Source organism: Poecilia formosa, unplaced genomic scaffold, assembly GCF_000485575.1.
Source record: "Poecilia formosa unplaced genomic scaffold, Poecilia_formosa-5.1.2 Scaffold6, whole genome shotgun sequence".
Classification (NCBI taxonomy): domain Eukaryota; kingdom Metazoa; phylum Chordata; class Actinopteri; order Cyprinodontiformes; family Poeciliidae; genus Poecilia; species Poecilia formosa.
The window spans coordinates 1986749-2007174 of NW_006799945.1; the positions used below are offsets into that span (position 1 = coordinate 1986749).

Sequence of the window (20426 nt, forward strand, 5' to 3'; positions counted from 1 at the left end):
CTGCGAACAAAGAAAGTATGGCAGCTGCAGTTAAGGAACTATTTGAAAACAATAGCTGTCCCCACTGAGTCACAGGGGCTCCACAGAGTCTCTGTAATACTGCCGTTCCCTATTTACTTTTCTCAGTCAAACATTATGGGAAAATGTGAGGGCCTCAAACGAGAGAGGAAGCGCAAGGGGAATCGTAACGTTTCATGTTACATTACAATGATTCCTACACGTATACAACACCTTCCAACATTTTTTTTTTCACATTTTGTTAGTTGTAAACATATATGTCAGGGTATTTTGTTGGGATTTTATGTTATAAACAGAAATATGCCTCTATGTGGCAGGGAAATAATGTGAAACACGGTGGTGGCAGCATCATATTAGTTAAAAAGAAATATTTTGAAAACCAATCATCATTTTTTTTCTTTACTTGATAATTCTGCACAAATTATGCAAAAATGCACTACACGTGCATCTAACTGTGGATGTTTTGGTGGAGTGTTTTACCTCTCGATTGCCAGCTCCTTGTTGGAGGTCTGCTGAATGTAAATTACAATCTTCTTGTCCAGTCCAGCACGAAGCTTGAAGCTCTGTTTGTCCTTGTCTTTTGCCACAGCACTGAAAATGTATAAAATAAAAAATAAAAAAAAAAGAAAATTCATGCTTATAAAAGTATGACATAGATTTAATTTTCTTAAGTATTATATTTAAAGAAACAAGTTGGATGTTAAATGTGAAACTGAAAAGCTGGACAGGTTGACGGAACTTGCACGTTTATAAAAAGGGGGTCAAGTTTGGAACAGAGACATTAAATCAAAATCAAATTACACCACGAGCCACATTCAAACAGCCTCTGCTCATTGTCCTGCACAGTTTGTGGATCTGGATCGGCACCAGGTATTTTTTTTTTTTGTTGTTGTTTTTTGACAGAAACGGTAATCAACATTCTCCAAGCCCCACTGACATACATTTCTGTGGAAATGCCAAGGAAAGTCTAAAGTTTGAGTCAGCCAAGTTGAAACAATATCAGTCACTTTGAGCTATATGACAAGTATTTCAATAATGTGAATTCCAGGATGTAGTCCGATAACCAAAACACGCCCCCTTTTGAATAGCAACTCATAGAAATCTATTGACCAGAAGCTTTCAAACTGTGTCCCCCATTTTAACTTTATAAGAAAATATCTACCTCTTTAAGACTGAAAAGCCTGTTAACAACACTATGCTACAGAGAAGTTTCCACACAGCATTGTACATCACATTAGATACTTTACACAAGGAAAAAAAGCTCATAATACAGAAAAATTACCCTACATTCAAACTTCCTGTCTGAAGGACACTAATAATAATGAACTCAAAGCTAATGAGGAGGAAATGTGGAGCCTAAAAATAATTCTGTTTTTTTTTTTTTGTTTGTTTGTTTTGCTTTGTTTTCTGTGTGATTCAATCATGTGGAGCAAGCTTTCTCGCAAACCCACGGACGTGACTCAGTATTACAGGAAAACAAAAATAAAATTAAAAATAGGTCAAAGCTGTGATGAGTGTAGATGTAGCAAAGGCAGGAACTTTCTGTGTTGCTTTCTTATCTGCAACGCTAGGAAGAGCCTGAGTGTATGTTTCCCGTTTCTCTCAACAACTATTCTTCTATTCATTTTGAATCCAACACAAAGTGAAGGGATTACGAGATTTTTCCCATTTGCACATCAAAGCACGTGTCTCTAATTTTTATCTAGTTTCTAAAAAGTAAATCAGTGTGCATCAGGTTGACACCTTCAAGGCCTGAACATGCTGGACTGCTTGGTTTTAACAGAATTAGAAGGTAGAAAATAGATTTTTTTTTTTTTTTCCATTATTTGAGCAGTAAATCAAGAGAATTAAAAAAAATCTGATTATGAGCTTCACCCAATTAACCGGTACATCTCTAAATTACACTGTGTGCAAGTACAAATCAAGAATCTTGAATGTGAGTTTACCTAAAAGTACCCTTGCCATCATCTTCCCTGATTTCCAGACTAACAGTGAAGGTGAACAAGTCGCTGTCAGGGGTGAGCGGGGCATTCTGCTGAGACGACAGCAGAGCCTTCTTAGCTGACCTCCGGAAGGCCGTGGCAAAGCTGTACAGTATCCGGCTCACCTGGAAGCAGAGGCGAACAACATGCAATCAACCATGGGAAAAGAAGGGAAAAGGAATGCAATCAAATGCAATACATTTCTGACATACAATTTATTCAAAGTCTCTGTCTCAGTAGGATTTATTTATAATATCTATTAGGGGTTCTTGTAAAGTCATTAAGAAACTACAGCTCAGGTTTTTTTTCTTTTGCCGGTTTTAGAAAAGAAGAAAAAAACATGTTTTAATTTTCATCATAGCTTGTTAGACAACTCAGTACCTGGTGTCTGATGCTTGCAACAGATTTAAAGTATCATAGCAACATTCACATCCATCATTCCATGTTTTTCTGAAATCATGCAGCCCTGTTTTACAGCTTAAAAATGTAATTTAACAGTAAAATGTCATTAAAAATGTAATTTAACAGTAAAATGTCATTCTTAAAAAGATTACACAGTTCAAAATAAAGCGTGACTTGAGTTGACGACAGCAAGAATATTAGAAATAAAGTGGATGAAAGTGCTTGAGCTTTTTACAATGTGGTTACTAAATGACCTATTATGCGTACACAGCACTGAAGCCACACTAGGGGGCTAAACAAAAGAAGAACTGAGCATAAGTTGTCATAAGACCATCTACTTTCCATGGAAAAGTGGCTGTGCTTATTAACGGACCAATGTGTTGCATGTGTTTGTCTAGCTCAGGGGTGTGGGGGTGTCGATTTAGCCTATCCAGTGGCTCTGAACGACTTCGACCAAAACTAATTTATTAAGTTGAAATTTTAATTGAACAAATTTTATATAAAATTAAGAAAGGCTTGTTTTAGTAGTTAATGTGAAAACATGCCAAAGAGGTTAGCTTTTTTTTTTAAATTTCCTTTTAAGTCACTAGGCTGCAAAGTACGTGCTTTATTATTTAACCCTCCGGTGGTCGTAGCGTGATGCTCAGGAGGAACAAGGCAAAAGTCACAATCAGACAGCGGCGAAGCGGGGGGTTCTGGGAAAGGATTGCCCATCAGTTCCTGAAACCATTCAAAATAAAAACCTGTAAAAGCGCACGTGGGGTCAGTGAGACCCTGCCAGACCATGCACTTGTGGGGTCCAAGTGACCCTATCGCTTACAACTGCAGGAGGGTTAAAAGCACCAAATCATCTCCAAGTATAAAAATAACATAGCCTCACTCTCTTCAAAATGCTTTATTTTCATAGGAGTTTAACATACTGTGCAGCCCGAGTTGAAAGGTTAAGTAACGAGCAAAAGCGGATGCACGATACATTGACGCCAACATTGGTGCCGGCCGATGTTGGTGTGCTTCCCTCATCTCGTCAACTGCTTCTGGAGGGGAAGGTGAGGAGGTTGGTCGTTTAACATAATTTTTTGGAGAAGAATTAGCCGGTCGAGGCATGGACCCTTAACACTAAACAGACAAGTCTGGATTACGAGAAGCAGCAGAACGGGTTCTGGTAAATCTCCAAAATCAAAACTGGGTACAGGTAGAGCCTGCCAAGAAGGAAGTGATAATTTAGTCACATTCTCTAAATGTACCTTTCCCTCGGTGAGTCCTTTAACTTTAGATTATTACAGACAGATGTGCCTGTGTTAAAGAAGACCCCTCCATCCCGGCTTGAGGCTCACTTTAAAGCACTTTTTGATCATTTCTAAAAGTGGTAAACAACAAAGCTTTTGAGTACAGGGAGATGATGCGGTGCAACTGCTGTTACCAATGAATAACAAGACCTTTTTTTGTTTATTTAGACCTGAGAATAAAGGAGTGTTTGTTTTGTCCCTGGTAAAGAGGAAGAACATTAGGGGACTGCAGAGGGGCTATTTCATAAGGCACCAAATGAGAATGGAAGTGAGTGTTGGGGGGGGAGGGGGGGTTAAGAAAGCTAAATGGAGGGGGTCTTACCCATGTGTTGATAGAAAGAATAACATTTAACACAATAGAAGTGTTGTTCCCTGCTCAGCTTAATGTTCAAGTAACTGTTTCCAGATTTTATTGTTTTCAGATGGATTTCTTCTTCTGCAGCTTGAAGGAGCTTTTCCAGCACTCTCATTGTAAATGTATGCAGTCTGACATATACCAACTGGACATTTACCAATTCTCATATATGCCCCCACCCCCACTGAAAAAAATAAAAACTAAAGAAAGGAACTTGACTCCACTAAATAAACTATCTTCTCTTCTCTCTCTCTCTCTTTCTTTACAGTTCTAATTTAGAAAGCCAAATGCAACAAAAACCAACGGGAGATTTAAACAAAGAGCTAACACAGAAAGGGTTCGCCTCTATGATGTTTCCATAAGTTTTACACCAGGAACGTTTCTAATTTTAAGAAATTTTAAACATTTTAAAGTCTACAATCCATACAGGAAATATCAGACAAATTACCAATGAACTGTGAACATTTTTAGCGTTACATTAATTGGAGGACGCAATCTTGATAAGTATACTTAGGGAAATTTAAATAGGAGAATAAGCTTAAACTATTTTTCTAAAAAAAAAAAAAAAAAGTCGTGAAACTGAGCAGATGTGTTCTGGAAAGCCTAATAAATACATCTATGCTGACAACCAGCAACAGCGAGCTGAGAAAGAGAAATCGCCGGGTGTGAGACACAGTGGGGCTCTCCATCAGGAAACCAGCAATTATTGGAAACAAGCTAAGGGGCCTGAGCCCACAAAGGAGGTGGTGTAAAGAACAGGGGAGTCGCATGCTTCATGCATGCACAGTGAGAAAATACACTTTTTTTTTTCTTCTGAGCTCAGAAAATGTTTTAAACAGAAGAAAAGAGTGTGTATAGCTCAGGAGTTGGTTGAGAGGATGAAAAATTAAGGTGGGGAGAAATTAAAACTGAAAATGTGAAGAAAATGGAAGAACTGGGCCACAGAGAATTCAAGTTACTTAGAAAAACAAACTAATTGTTACAGAGAAATATCCTTGTTTGAATGTGTGAGTGTTAATTTGACTGTGCTAGTGCTCTTTAAGTGCTATGGTGTGAGCATATCTATTCTTGGTTGGTGTCTGAGGCTCTGGACAATGGGATGAAGTGGGACTATTAAAGCAGTGTCTGTCTGAAGGCTCTTAGCTACACCGAGTGCTTTCATGTGGGAGGAATCAGGTCACTGAACACGGCAGCTGTACTTTAACCCAATTTTTCAGTAAATCTGTTCGCTCTTATCAAATCTGTGGAGCCTTTTACATACCTGTAATGTCAATTCCTTCAGGCAGTGTGTTTGCGAACAAACTTGATGTTTATCTGAATGGCTTGATGGCATAAACATTTCACTGACCTATTAGATTTCAATTCTGTTGCATGTACGGCATGTACTTTTCTGCCATCTGCAATTTTCTCCTGTTACTTACAATCTATGCATTATTTGTTTTTAAGTGCATTCACTGTGTTCCTGCGTTTGGAAGACAGTGCCCATATGGGGTGCACTTTTTGCCCTTCATTCCAAAGAAGTCATGTTTGTGTGAAGCCACGATTCTTTCCTGGACCAAGTTAGACCTACTTTTTTTAAAATAATGTTTCTTCCCTTGATGAAGCCATTAACAGGACCTACTCTATTTTTTCCAAATGAAAATCTAGCCTAGGTTCTTTTTTTTTCCTGTTTCATTCCTCTCCTCCCAACTAGTACACCAATTGAATTTGTTACACTGGACAGCAGCTGGAACATTTTATTTCTTAAAGTGCTCTCAGATGACATTTGTTGTGAATCGGTGCCACATAAAATCAAATCAACTTACCCTTACCTTGGCAGCAAAGTCTGAGATACATGTTGTATGTTTTATAAAGTATAAACAGAATTCTTACCGCCTCTCGGATTTGGCAGCGGAACACGTGAATCCTGAAGATCTCTGCGTTGTGGTGGCTCTCGGTGAAGGCGAAGCAGTCGCTCTCTGGTGTGCCGTCGTGGCCTCGGACACAGAACAGGATCTTATAAATGGGGTAATTGGCAATTTCTGTGTTGTTGTGGGGGTCCAACAACCTGTTAAAACATGAAATATGATTTTTTTATTTTTTTTTTAAGTGTTCTGTTCAGTTTCTAATGTCCCATGTGTACAACATATGAGAATTGTGGTTAAATAAGTGCTTGCTCAACCTTTTTGTTGTACCAACCTGACAGTGCCTTCGGACACGCCTGGCACTGAAAGTGTGACATCCAGCGGGAGTTGGCACTGCCCTCGGAGAATGCTCATCATACGAAGGGCCTCCACTTCACTCCGGGGGGCGTTGACGGAGGCACACCCCAGATATGTTAGCTGGCTGAACACAACGCTGTCCTCGTCCGGGATTGGACTGCAAGGGCTTCCCTCTGATGACGATTCATCTGCTGCAGAGCACAGGAGTAAAAAAAAAAAAAAAAGCAAGGAGAGGAGAGACGACGTTTACTTTAATCAGATTAATCGTGCTGAAGCAATTATTGAAAAAAATCATCAGTTTATTGAGTAATCATTTAATCGTTAACTAGTGTTGCGCAGATGTGGGTGAATAAACATGTGTGCCACTCTGCAGCCCTTCTCAGAAGGTGAAAACAATCTGGTCCAATCAGCAGCACCCTGAACTCGGGTAATACAAGGAATCCACCAACCGTTTGGCTGGTTTTGCAACAGAGCTGAGGAAGGCAGACCCCACTTTACTTGTTTAAGACTGAAACAGTGCCACCCGTCCTCACCTCTGTAAGACCTCTCATTCAGCTCGCTCTCCTGGGCCGTCTGAACAGGGAGCACCATCTCCAGCTTGGGCGGAGGCGAACTTAACGGGTCGGTGCCTGCCGGTACGGGGGACGTCACGTTCGGAAGAACCCCATGGTCACTGGGGCCGAGGCTGCTCATCGCCTCCGATCCGAGCCCAGCGTCTGCCACCGACGGGTCCATGAGGACGTCCTCCAACTCCCTCTGGAGCTGCTGCTCACTCCCATTCCCCACAATCTGATGCACGCACGTCAAAATAAGACAGAAATACAGGGGCGAAAAATATTGCAAGTTAATGTCCGGATAAGAAACATAAAGACCTGCGCAGCAATCGCCATGAGAGACGGAAGCCGACAGCAAGCACATCCCAACCGTTTACCGACAGCTTACACCTGATTTCACAATGCAGTTTGAGTGATTGTAATCTTCTTAAAAAAAAAAAAAAAAAAATAAAGTTTTGCTTAGTGATGGTTTTAAAGATATATTTTCATCAGGTTTCATTTAATATTAGTGATTAGTAGAAGGTCAGTATAGGGTGTATAACATCTCCACATGGAGGGCAGAATGAAATAAGACAAACTGCATCGGAGGCTTTTTGGTACTGACCGAGATCAGTGGCTTATTGCACTGTTATTGGAAGGCAAACTCAATTAAGATAATATCTAGACCATTTTCTAATACCGTTTCACTCAAACGTCCATTTCCAGCTCAATGGATGCTACACAAATAGTTCATCACATCACTTATTTGCAGGTATACCTGCGAGCTCGGGCAGGTAGCGTAATACCATCAGTGAACACCATAATTAACAGCCAGATATTGCAAAGTTACCCCACAATAATAAGAGAAACAAACACAGGAATAATCACAGACAGGATCACCACTAAATCACATCACAGAGATAGAGCAAAGGAAAGCAAAAGAAATTGCTCTCAGAGAAGGAAAAGAAAATAAGCAGGAGAAGAGGACTGACCTTAAAGCTGACCCCTTCCTCTGAAATCACCTGCATAACAAACAACAAGTTTAGACACGCTGGCTCCTCTCCTGACTAGATGGGCTGGCTGGGAGGCAAATGTGCAAGAAAATATGTTGCCAAAAAAAAAGAAGAAAAAAAAAACATGACATCAGAATGAGTGGGGCTCAATGGATGGAGTGATTTCTTTCTACAACGTGAGGAAAGTGAACAGGTGCCGGTCGGGCGCTGCTTTTCACATATCTGACCGCAAGCTGAGGATGTCGCGAAGGCCTCAGGAAAGCTTCACTGACTGCTGATCAAATCAGCTAAAAGGGAAAGCGTTTTATCCACAAGCATTATGAAGCAGCAGAAATACCAATGGTCTGCAAATAGATATGCAACTCCATACTAATCTGGCGCCATCTACTGGTACAACAAAGGAATTAGGGGTGAAGGAAACTTTGGGAAGAGTATAAAAGACACAAGCAAAACCACTTAGTCCAAAATCAAAGTGAAAATGCAAAACTGAACCGATAACCAGTCTCAAAATCCATGATCATCTGGAATAAGTGATAAATAGCAATTAAGGAAACTGTAACAAGGCAAAGCTTTGTTTACCACAACACAGTTCAATAAAGCATAATTTTATTAGAGCCAGCTGACTGACAGAAGATGGCGGTCATTTTCCAAAGAATAGCCTTTCATTGTCTAAAGATTTTAGACTGCAGACAAACTGCAAGCTTCTAATTTATATAATTAACCCGAGATAAGGTTTGGGAGTGTGTTAAGAAAATGTGAAAGTAACTCAGATCTAAATTTATGAGAAAAGTACAGAATGAGAATTAAAAAAAAAAAACAAAAGCAACACAAGAAATGGTTAGTCATATGGTCAGGAGTGAATGTAATCTAAACTACACATGAGAAAAGGTGAAAAGGTTTACAGGCGAGTGATGAATCAATTTAATCCTTACAAATGGTGACCCCTCAATCTGCAAATAACTAAATAAAACTTCATGTAGATCAGCTTTGCTCTCGCATTAGAGAACGCTGACATGTTGCTATTTACCCTGTAGGACAAATTTTGATGTTATTGCAAAGTGCCTTTCAATAGTATTTATACTCCTTGACTGTTTTGGCATGTTACAACCAAGACCTTCAACACGAACTAGTGCAGCGCTGCAAATTTGGACCAAAGTAATAGTATGAAATCTGAAAATGTGACATGCAATTTGAAATCCAACAAGGAATTATATTTTTCACTTCGATTGGGTTTAATCCATTTTGCAAAAAGAAAGGGTAAAAATGTCCGTTTCTGCATGTATAAAACAGGTAGAGATTTAATTTGAAAACACAACACAAGGAAATGCATTCAAGTAACTGTATGCATTCAAGTAACATATGTGTATGTGTGTGTGTGTGTGTGTGTGTGTGTGTGTGTGTACGTGCGCATGCCAGTGATTAAGTCTGTACACGTGTTTGTCTGTGTGATTAGAAAGCAATTTGTAGCGTTAGATTTTCTGTCTTATTTTATTATAGTTTTGTATATTAAATTTTCTAACATGTCAAGGGACCGCAGATGCAGTCCCTTATTTCTGGTCCGTCACATAAAATCACTGCAAAATACATTGAGGTTTGTGGTTGTAGTTCAAGAAAATCTGAAAAAGTTTTTGGGGTACGAATACTTTTACAAAGCTCTGCATGTTTCCAACTTTCTGGAAGTCCCCACCCTTCACCACCCCCTCGAAAAAGATATGGTACTGGCCCTTGGTCCTTCCACACCACCCGTCCTTACCTTCAGTCCTGTCTTTTCGTCATCACTACCATTATTCGTGGATGAAGGTGTCTCGTCCCCCAGCCGGGACACGAGGACAAAGTCCTCACTGTTGAGAGTTGACACTGAGTCTGAAGATACGCTAATCTTCCCCACAGAGCCCTTGTCATCCATGGCTGCCACTTTTAATTTCGACCCTGCTGCTCATGAATGGAAGACAGGAGGAGGTGTAGGGAGATGATGAGCAAAATCACCTAGAAAAGCAAAAAATAAATAAATAAATAAAATTCATGATGACAGCAGTCATGAAGGAAATGAAAGCCTCTTTTGGTCAAGCAGAAACTTGACCCAAACTCTAAAAATGAGGAAGAATCTGATTTGTTTTTAAATGGGGTTTTTTTTTTAGCAGCTGAAGGAAAAACAAAACCAGTAAAACATATAAATTAAAAGTGAAGTTCAGTTTAAAAGTTAGCGATAAATAATTGAAAATAAAAACGTAGCAAGCAGAAAGTTTTTTTTGTTTTTTTTTCCTCCTTAGTAATGTGTATTTTAGCAGAACAAATAAGATGAATGCTTAATTGCTTGCTGCAAAGTCGGGCTGATCCAAATGTAAGGAACTAAATCAAAAGCTACTTTGCCATAAAGACCTAATCAGTGTCAGTATTTCCCCTTAAAATAAATGTTATGTTCACTGGCAGTCACAGTTGTTAAATACAAGAAGATGAAGCCATGAAGAAGGTGCCAACGCCATGAAGAACGGTTTAAAAGTTCTGGAGGTGACTACTTCCTGGTTCTCCCCTCGCTTTTCTCATCTCCTTCTTCTATTTTCTCTGGATCTCCCTTGCTTTATGTGTGAACTTCCCCTTTCTACTTAAACCACCTCCAACAGCAGAACAAAAAAGGAGAAAAGATCACACATTTTCTATCACTCCAGATATGATTGTCACATATTATTGAAAAAAAAAAAAAAACTAAAACTTTGTTCATTTCTTTTTTTATTTGCTTTTACAGTGATGTGCTGCCAAAAATGTTATCAACACCAACTAAACACGACAAACGTACAGCTGTAACTTTACATCAGAACAAATGGCAACAAGTGCTGTTCAGAGGTTCCTGGGTGTTAACTTTTACTCTCCTTCTATTGCAGAAACGCAACGATTCATAATGCAATACACGATATGACCCAACTGAGAAACCTGTTACTGTTACTACAGTCTCACACAAACATGCTTGTGCTTGATCCCTTCACTGTTTGTAACGATCATTGTTCCTACTCATCCCATTTCTCTCGTGTGCTACAGCTAGTCTTCCGCCTGAGGCTGGTTATCTGAATTTGCATTACAGCATTCGAGCACTACTGATAAGAGCTTACCAGTTTTTTTTGCACGTTTCCACTGATATTTTAACAATTTACCTTTGATGATGAGATCCAAGTTCTTGAGGCTAGAAGGCCTCGATGCCATCACCCTAAACTTTAAGTCCCTTCACAGAGTTTGTCAGACTCAAATCAGAACTTTAAAAAAATTAGTATTGCGTCTACTGAAAAGAAGAATGCAATACCTCATTATAAAATTACTAAACGGGAAACACAGAGATGTTTTCTAAAATTAACCTTGTATATATGTATTTCTTTATTTTTTATAGAAAGCATTGATTTTTTTTTTGTGTTTGTTTGTTTCGTTTAATTAACCAACATTATATTCTTGACAGCTTATATAAACACAATCCACTCTGTATGACTGCCTGGAAAGGTGAGCTAGCTGTGCAGCTGTACAAAGTGTTAACACAAAACGTTATAGACATTTATCAGGAAGATCATGAAGATTGTCAGAGGATGCTGACAGCAAATCACTTCCATACTCCACCACCACCCAACCTCGATGTTTCCAAATGTTTTGTTTTCAATGTGAGGGTTTTAAGTCGGAGCAAGGAGGATTTAATCTGATTGTATTTAACTGAAATCTCCTCTACTCCCCTGGTTTGCTGTTCTGCTACATTAGACGGGAACTGGGATATGAGAACTTCTGAAATCAAAATTATTTTATTTAAAATCATGGAAATTTTGAGGCATGTAGAAGACAACAACAGGTTCATTTTATGGGTGGGCATTTATCGTATCGTATTATTTACCATATATCATGATTCATTTCTTATAAGAGTTTTGATTGATTGTTGTCGCAATAAATTCCAATTAACAATGCTTAAAACTCTCCAAAAATGTCCATATTGTTTGGGATTGTTTGACCACTTTCTCCACTGTTTGTTCAACGAGAACATGAATAAATATAAATTACATTTAAAAATATGATTAAATTCGGTTAATATGTGCAGCCTAGTGATACGAATCGCATCTTTATGTGGCTGGTGTCCTAAAGAAGCACATTCCAAATGTTTTTTGAGGGTTTGTGGAGCTGTGATTGCTGTCACAGCCATAACCTAAATTTACCTAAAAACAAAGGCAGGAATAGATAGTTCTTATCATATTTTTTTTTTTATCATTCTCACAACAGTACCACAAAATACTGTGACTAAACTTAAAACTCCACGTCGCTCCAATTCATTTATGTATCAAAAAGCAAGAAAAGACTAGAAACCACATGATGGGAAAAGAAAACACAAACAGCTGTGCCATGACCGTTAACGAGTGCTCACACACAGTAGCACATCTGTATGGATGCACACACAATCTAACACTGTCTATTTAACTGGCAGCTCTGACACTTACAATGGCCGCCTTGTCACCCTGTCTTCCTCGTTGGCCTCAGCAACAGATCTCTGTCTGCTCCTGCCAAGCCATGCTGTTCTTTAGCTGCGCCTTGCTGCAACTTCAGGGACAAATCCATTATTCCTCATAAGAGACGCTGACTTTTTTTTTTATATAACTGAACTGATATGCATAAAAAAAGGACTACAATTTAGTTGCAAGCTGTATCGTCCAGCACATCTCTGAGTACTATTTTTTTAATGTCAATTAAAAATGGTGAAGAAACAGAGTATATTTCTATCTCAAAACGAATACAATTTTATAATCCACTAAGACACTGTAGTTTTTTTTTACTTTTTAATCAAGCAGCTGAGGTTATTTGTCTTAAACTAAATTATTGTGCTTGAATAATAAGAAATCTCCAACAACAAAAATCTTCTTCTAAACTGACTCCATTTTTGTTATCAGTGAGTCTCTACATATGTTCGTAGATGTATAATAATAGTGCTTCAGCGTAGTCAGGTCTGCATTTTTTAGGACTACAACCCCAAATTATTCAATTAGAATCAGTTACATCCAATTTCATTAGCATACAAATGACTCTGCAGCCTACAAGTGATCTGTAATGGCTTGATGTGAAAATGCTATTTTTACCAATAAAGACTAACAAAAAAGGGCCCTTCTATAGATACAACATATCTCTGCAAATTGTATGATTAATGTCAAAGCAAGTGTAACTGGAAACTGGAAATCAACTGTGCCCGTTTGCGCTTTGTTTTGCTTTGCTCACTCGCCCTCCCCAGCTGAACGGTCTGTTCTGGGGCTGCCAGATGGGTCCTATGTGCACCTCAGGAGAGGGAGCGCCACAGGGAGAAACAGGGAGCATTTAGAGCTGCCCCTTTCAAACTGTCTCTACTAGAGATGCAATGGGAGGCAAAGGAATGTAAGGTGAATCTAAACCACTAATAAATTTGAGTTTAGATTCTAGACGTCCTGAGGATCCAATAGCTATCCCACTTCAGAGCCAAGTGAGAAAAGTGCTCCTCCTGTACTACTGAACAGACTCCCTGACTTCAACAAACCCCTTCACTGTGAAAGACCAAGCATCAGACATGTTGTTGCTTTTTTTATTTTTTTTTTTATTTTACAAACGCTTCATTAGCAGTGATGTGTCACAACTTCTTTAGAAAGAGCAGAGCTCTGGAAACTTGACACTTAGCTGTAAATGTTCAAGCAATTATATCCGTCATAATGGGTAATAACTAATAATAAGCAAACCTTGTTGAAAATACTAAGAAATCTTTTTTGAATCGAAATTCTAAAAAGATAGACGCCTTTGATGTACCTTTGGACAGATCTGTGAAAACAGATGATGGTAATGGTAAATTCATAACGTGATATGACATTTATTTTATTCTAGGCACTTGTATGGCAGGGGTATGATTTAATTATAATTAGGGATGTACAGATCAACTAACTAAAGAATTGAATAGGAATTTTCCTTTAATCATTTCTGACCAGTAATCAGCTGGTCCAATACTGAAAAATTAAATGTTTCCTATTCCTTACGTGCATCAAAGTAACAACCGTATATCATTTTTGGTTTGCATATGTGCCAACAAACCACATGCATATACTTGTATAGTGTATTTCGAGATCAGACATATACTATCAGGGGAATCTCATATTTTCTGTATTTTCTGTTGGATTTAAATTATTACCACTACCGAAGAACCTGGAGAACTTTTGTAGAATCTATTCCTCACAGGTTTTACAGAAGAAGTAAAAATTGGAATTGACAGGTCGGACTTCTAGGAGAAATCAGTGTCCATTAGAAAAAGCCTAATTGATGAACATCTGATTTTACCAAACAGAAGAAATCCAAATAATCCCTAAAATACTCAAAACAGCTGCAATTTTCAGAGCAGCGTAAGAAAAGCTGAAGCATGCCTGGACAAGAAAATCAATAAAGACCTTTGTGAAGGACACAAGTGTCAAGTGTTAAAACAAAGAGATGGGAGGAAGCCATTAAAAGCTCAGAAGATCAAATAATGGAATGAAGACAAAAATGTAAAAAGTTATCGTATGAGGGCTTAAATTATTCAAAGTGCTAAACAAAGAATTTTGCATTTATTTTTAGTAGGGCTTTTATTACCATTTTCTAATTTAGAAACTTTATAGAAGAGCTATGAAAAAGATAGAAATTATGCAACCTTGTACTAATAGATAGTTATAAATAGATCACAGTTATTGCCACCACTCAAATTAATATAAGAATAAAATAAACGTATACAGGGATTCCCCCAGCGTATTATGAGTCTGGCGGGCCACCAGGCTTTACTTGGGCCCCCACCAGGCTAAACATAGCTTATTTATTTCAGTTTATTAAGTTCTACACAGAGTTCTGCAAACAGTTTATGAGATTAGGAGTCTGATGTGTAATTTCACAAAAACAAATTCAGCCACAAAGTTTAAAATCTAACTAAGCAAAGTTAATTTTCAGTTCAGCTTGCAGGTTACAAAAACACTGCAAGAACTTATCCTGTGATCCCAACTACAGTCACTTTCCCATCTACCTGTATTCAGTCTTTATCATGCAACAACTTATTTGTTTCCATCCACCACACTTGTTTTCATCTAACCCACTGACCTACTGTTAATGACACTGTCTCTTTTACAAATATAAATAAGCAAAACGAATGGTCAACAGCTTATTTACTAGCATTTCTTAATTCTCTTAATTTCACGGAATTACTTGAAGAAGTTGCACAATCTGTTTTTATATGAGATTTTATTAGGGTAGATCACCAAGTTGTTGCAACAGTTGGGAAAGAATGTTGCAACATGTCTGTCTTTTTATTCTTTTTTTTATATGTTTTAATCAGTATAAAGTGTGATACAGCCATAAACTTTGCTTCCCACACTTTTGTAGCTGCGGGTCAGAAGCATCACATTCTGGAATTACATCCCTCAGGGCAACTTGAACATCCTCACTGCAGCCTGCAACAGCAGCGACTATTATTCTCTGCGGGGAAATCTGCTACAAGCTTAATGGCCTTTTTGCATTCAGAACTAGAACCAGGTGACGCCAAGCGCACTGAGGCTGCAGACAAGAACAAGGACTGCCGTCATGGCTGCCTTCCAAGATGCTGGAGCTGGAGCGTGTCCAACGGATGTTAGGCTGGTGCAGAGACAGCTAAGTACACAGCTTTGTTATTCAATTGTGACAAAGTACCTTGCAATTAAAACTCTTGCAACAGAGAGGAGCAGTAATTATGTATTAAGTGAGGGAGTGTGTTCTAGGTCTCAGTGAAACACTGATTGTTGATGGCAGTACAGTTAATATTTACAAAGAAAAAAAGGTGATTTGGTATTTCAGTGGTTTTGTGAACGCGCTTCATCAGCTATAAAAGTGTATAACATCTGACTTGAAGGATTTAGACCACAAAAAAAAGCTGACTAAGATTTTTATTTTTTTTTCTTATGACTGTTATGCAATCACACAACTGTTCAGGATTCCTGACAGTAAAAAACTGGCTTAGGCATTACAAGAGGAAAATATACAGAGTAACTCCTTCCATACCTCTTACTGAGTTTGCTCTGAAGTAAACAATGTTATAAAGGTGAAGGTTTAGAATGGTCGCATGTGCAGAAATTGTATACAAAGTTTTACAAACGTAAAAGGGCATTAAAAATGTTATTAAAATATCGATTTGGAAACAGTGTTTTTAAATAACTAGCTGGAGTTTATGTCATTTGCTAGTCAGAATCAAATCAAATTTGTTCATTCAAAATACAAAGTCAATTCAACCAATGCTTCTTTCCAGTCAAGTTTCAAATTTGTGGCAGATATATCAACATATATAAAGTAAGCCTTTTATAGTGTCATTTTCTGATCTCTAATCATGTGTAGTGATGGTTTTGTTGACAAGAATTGTCGCCGTAGTTTTCCTTAATTACAATTTTTAACGGATGATGGAAATTGCTGACATTTGTTTTTACAAATCCAAGCTGATCTGGTATTAGACATGTTGATGCTAATGAAAAGTTAAAAATGACTTTTAGAAACTTAAAGAGAGATCAGGAAATAGACCATCCTAAAACAAATGCAAAGCATTTTTTCTTAAAAGCCTTAAAAACTAAAATGTAACTAAAAAATAAATTAAAGTGTTCTGTGAAAATGAACACCATCATAGTTAATGAGGAAAAAGAAAATTAAAAGTGTCCTGGGAAATCAGCTTGTTGCCCACTTATCGGCATCTTTCTGAATCTTTCAGATTAGTGAACGCAGCATACCTAAAAAACACCAGGTCACAATGATGACAACAAAAATAGGTGTGAAAATTGTAACTGCAGCAAAAAAGGACTCGGCTATTGTCAACATCTGTGAGGTGTTTAACATAACATCAGCGGAAACACAAAAAATGTCAGATGTTTCTGTTTCTCCACGGAGGCAATTGAGCAGTTCATTCAGGCTACCAAGTGAGATAGACTTCAGCACAGAGCAAGCTGAAGATAATGCAGCCAACTTGTTCTGTTTTAGCATTTTAAAAGAGTCCAAAATGATCTATGAGTAAAACAAGTATCAAGACATATTGGCAAACTTTAGGAATCTAACAGTGAACATAACTAGCTAACTTTAAGGGGGAACACACAAGAGAGCTGCTGGCATTAATGTGAGCTGTACAAACGGTGAGATACCAAAATAGGATCTCTAATTATTTAGTAACAATTATTTTTGCGATAATTAGCCAATTCATTGAAATACAAATTATTCAACTATTCAACTCCAGAGCTGTGCAACACCAACTGCTCTCCTGACGATGCAATGATATCATCTCTGCTCTTGATAACAAATAACTACTTACGTCCCATCAGAAAGGTTGCTTAACACTCCTTTTTTATCGCAATAAAGTAATGTCTTTAACAATTATAAATAAGAAAATCAAATCATTTTCCACATAAATAATGTTGAAAACAGCTATTAATGACTTTGAAATGATTTTCCAAAAGGCAAGTAAGTCATCTCTCAGGTAAAGGATAGATCTTGTAATTCCTTTTTAGTTTTTGGGTTTTATTTGAATAACTAACTCTTTTAACACGTAGTTTTTTATTAAATAAATGCATCTACATTCAAAATGTGAAAGTCATGTTCTATAGATTTATTACACCCAGAGTGACATATTTTAAGGATTAAAATTCATTGTCTGAAAGTCTTGAGCAAGCATTATGTCACTGTTCAATCAAGGTTCTGGTTATCCATGTTCACTCTGCATGATTTTCCTTCCACTCAACCTTCCAATAATAAGACTGGATAAGGCACTTTTACATCTTTCTTTGCAATAATCATTTGATTGGGATGAACAGTCAAGTCACAAGTCTTCCCCATAATTGTGTAACATTTCATTTACATATACGTTTTGTTTTTTGTTTTGTTTTTTTACTGTAAATGATATTCAAACTTTCTGGCAACACAACATGTTGGTGTGTTTTTATTAGAATATGTTGTAGGAAAAATAAAAACAATTCACTCTTCTGCTTAGTCTATATTGAAATCAGAGAAGTTTCATTCAAGGCGTTATTAGCAGTCACATATAAACCATATAACGATCTTAAGTAACTGTAAAAACGCAATAAGAATCTAAGTAAAGACCATGAAATAGCTGGCTTAATTTTGATTTTATTTTATTTTATTAATTTTTGGACATACTCTGTGCAATATCCAGCAGACATAATGAGAGATAATTAATACAACCATGAAAACATAATAGAATCTTTAACCTGAAACCCTTCTAAACAGCCATCTGAACAAAAACCAAACAGTTTCTGTTTGATAATGTTGGGTGAGCCTCGCCTCCTCTGATGTTAACTTATCGCTTCAGTTTGTTAGCCATCACCAATCTGCTTAACGTTAGCAAAGATAGCAACAGCAAAAATCGACTTCAAGTAACTCAAACGTTTCATGACACATTTACCATTTGGGCACGCTATCCCGTCACCGCTACGTAAGTAATGTAAACTGCTACGTTCAAGTGTTTGCGAGCATTTCCTGAATTAACCCAGCTGACTTGCTGGCGTTGGCCACAGCCTCACAGGCCATTACTTTATTATGGCTGCTGAGCTAACGCCTGTTAGCAATGCTACCCAGGCAGTTCGCACCAACAAACAGGCGCTTATGCTCAAAACGAATGTGACAGTCACTTCCGGCTTTGAAAATATTAAGCATGTGCAAACGCAAACCCGCTTACCTTTAAGTCCACGGATTTTTTATTCCAATGGCGTTTGACACGGCATTGCACTTTCTCGGGAACATCGGCAGCGAGCAGCATCCAAGGAGAGCTGTAAACACAAGCCCAACCAACCCGCTGACACCTACACTGCGCATGCGCATACTGGCGCTCCTCAATCCTGTACCGAGTGCTGCTGCTGAGCCAAGTGAGGTGAGGCGTTGGCCTCGGTGACCTGGGGTTAGATGCTTCTTGGTTAAAAGAAAGAATGTTACCCTCAGCTTAAGTCTTTTTGTCAAGTAGGGGTATATTGCAGTTCAACTCTTTAGCAGGAGAATTTTGCTTACTAGAAAAATTCATTTCAAGACTAGTGATATAAACACAGAATTCAAATTCCCAAAACTTTATTAATCCCGTTGAAGAGGATGCTCAGGGTTGTAATTTCTCTTTAATGAAGAATCCTTCTTTGAGCTGTTATCTTCAAATGTAGTCCCAGTAGATCTTTACAACTTTGACAACCTATGTGCATGTGCTGTAGTACAAAAAAAAATCAAGCATCACCCAGGGGGACATCACCCAGACCTCAATAAACTTTGCATTGCACCTCTCCATGTAGCTGTTTAAACTATAATCTCTCTTACAGATGTCTACAGGTAGGTGAAATATTGACAACTGATAAGCCCATAGAATCCCATAGAGTCTTATCTTTTTAAAACCCATCAATTTTTGACTTACACCAAACATTTGGGGTATTATCTCACATTTTATAAATGTAATAGGAAATGTATTTTTTTTAAAGTTACATTTTTAGAAAGAAACAATTCACCAAAAGTGAATCCTTTTGGTGAACTGTAGTTTGTCCTCACAAGTAAATTACCTTGTTGAACCTGCAGTATTATCAAAGAATGGCTAAAAATGACATGAGTAGCGTGAAAAAATATTATTCAGCTGCAATTTGATTGTGAAGAAAACAATTTATCCACATCATAGTTCTGCTGTCAAAGTGAAAGTCTGTTGTTCCCCTGTCACCAAATCACAGTGCAGTCTAGTGTGGACACGCCCACTGTTCACCTTGAGTTGTGTTCATGCTGGCCATTCCTGTCCAGCCGGTAAGGATATTGTTGTTTAGTGACACATGGATGAAGTTTAATGCAGCACAACATTCTTTCACATTTTAACATAAAAACAAAAAATCAAACTCAAGTAAAGAAGAGAAAATTATTTTTAGTGTGCGGTTTAAAAAACAAAATCTACTTTTCAACACTTGTATAATTTCCTCTGTGAGCTGGTTTGCTACTAAGTGGCAAGATATCAAAAATAGAATACTTTCATTCAAGTGCCCATCAATTGAAATGTCAAATCCAAACGCTTGTTGCTCATGACTGAGACATCTCGGTTTGAGTCGCAGTTAAAAATCTTAAAGTGAAAAGTCTTGATCAAATGCACTTCATTTTTCAATATAGACTGGGAAGGATGAGAGAAAAAGTGTTTCCTCTTTTCTTTCAAACAAATCTATTGTACTTCTTTATAGACCTTTGTTGAACTGGCCTTGAATTTGCATTGTGTTACTTCACTTTTCCTGTTACGTGTGTTTTGCCAGATCCATGTCAGGTGACTTACATGCGCAGCTCTGGTTCACGCGCTCTTCCTTCAGAAGCTCTTGCGTACTTCTGGCAGTGTTCTTCTGAGTGTTTTTCTTCTGCCCTGTCAGAATTATATCTGTCTTTTTTCCTCTTCTGTCTGAAACCAGAAGTTTCTGGGGGGTTTTGTCTTCTTTGTGTTAAGCTTATCTTGCATGACACAGTGAGTTTTAAAAACCTATAATTTATCTTTTTAATTCCTACCAAGAAATGTTCATGTGCCGTAGTAAAAAAAAAAAAAAAAGCAAACATACACTGAAGAAAACTCATTGACAACTGCTGATGTGGAAAACTGTCAAAGGACGAAAATAACAGAGGTTACAAACACACAGA

At 37.9% G+C, this 20426-nt stretch overlaps 1 protein-coding gene across 3 annotated transcripts in view; it reads right to left on the reverse strand.

Annotated features, from left to right (window-relative positions):
- Positions 1-18609, reverse strand: part of rabgap1 (RAB GTPase activating protein 1) — a 65644-nt gene extending 47035 nt beyond the window's left edge. The window contains exons 1-8 of one of the 3 annotated variants that reach the window (XM_007566569.2): positions 18475-18563; positions 9544-9776; positions 7770-7799; positions 6778-7033; positions 6222-6435; positions 5916-6090; positions 1965-2125; positions 499-609 (exon numbers count right to left, since the gene is read on the reverse strand). In XM_007566569.2, coding sequence (XP_007566631.1) covers positions 499-609; positions 1965-2125; positions 5916-6090; positions 6222-6435; positions 6778-7033; positions 7770-7799; positions 9544-9696 — 1100 coding nt within the window. In that variant the 5' untranslated portion in view covers positions 9697-9776; positions 18475-18563. Of the gene's footprint in view, positions 1-498; positions 610-1964; positions 2126-5915; positions 6091-6221; positions 6436-6777; positions 7034-7769; positions 7800-9543; positions 9777-18474 lie in introns of all 3 variants that reach the window. The other 2 variants (XM_007566582.2, XM_016679055.1) reach the window with 2 other exon arrangements.
- Positions 18610-20426: the final 1817 nt, after the last annotated feature.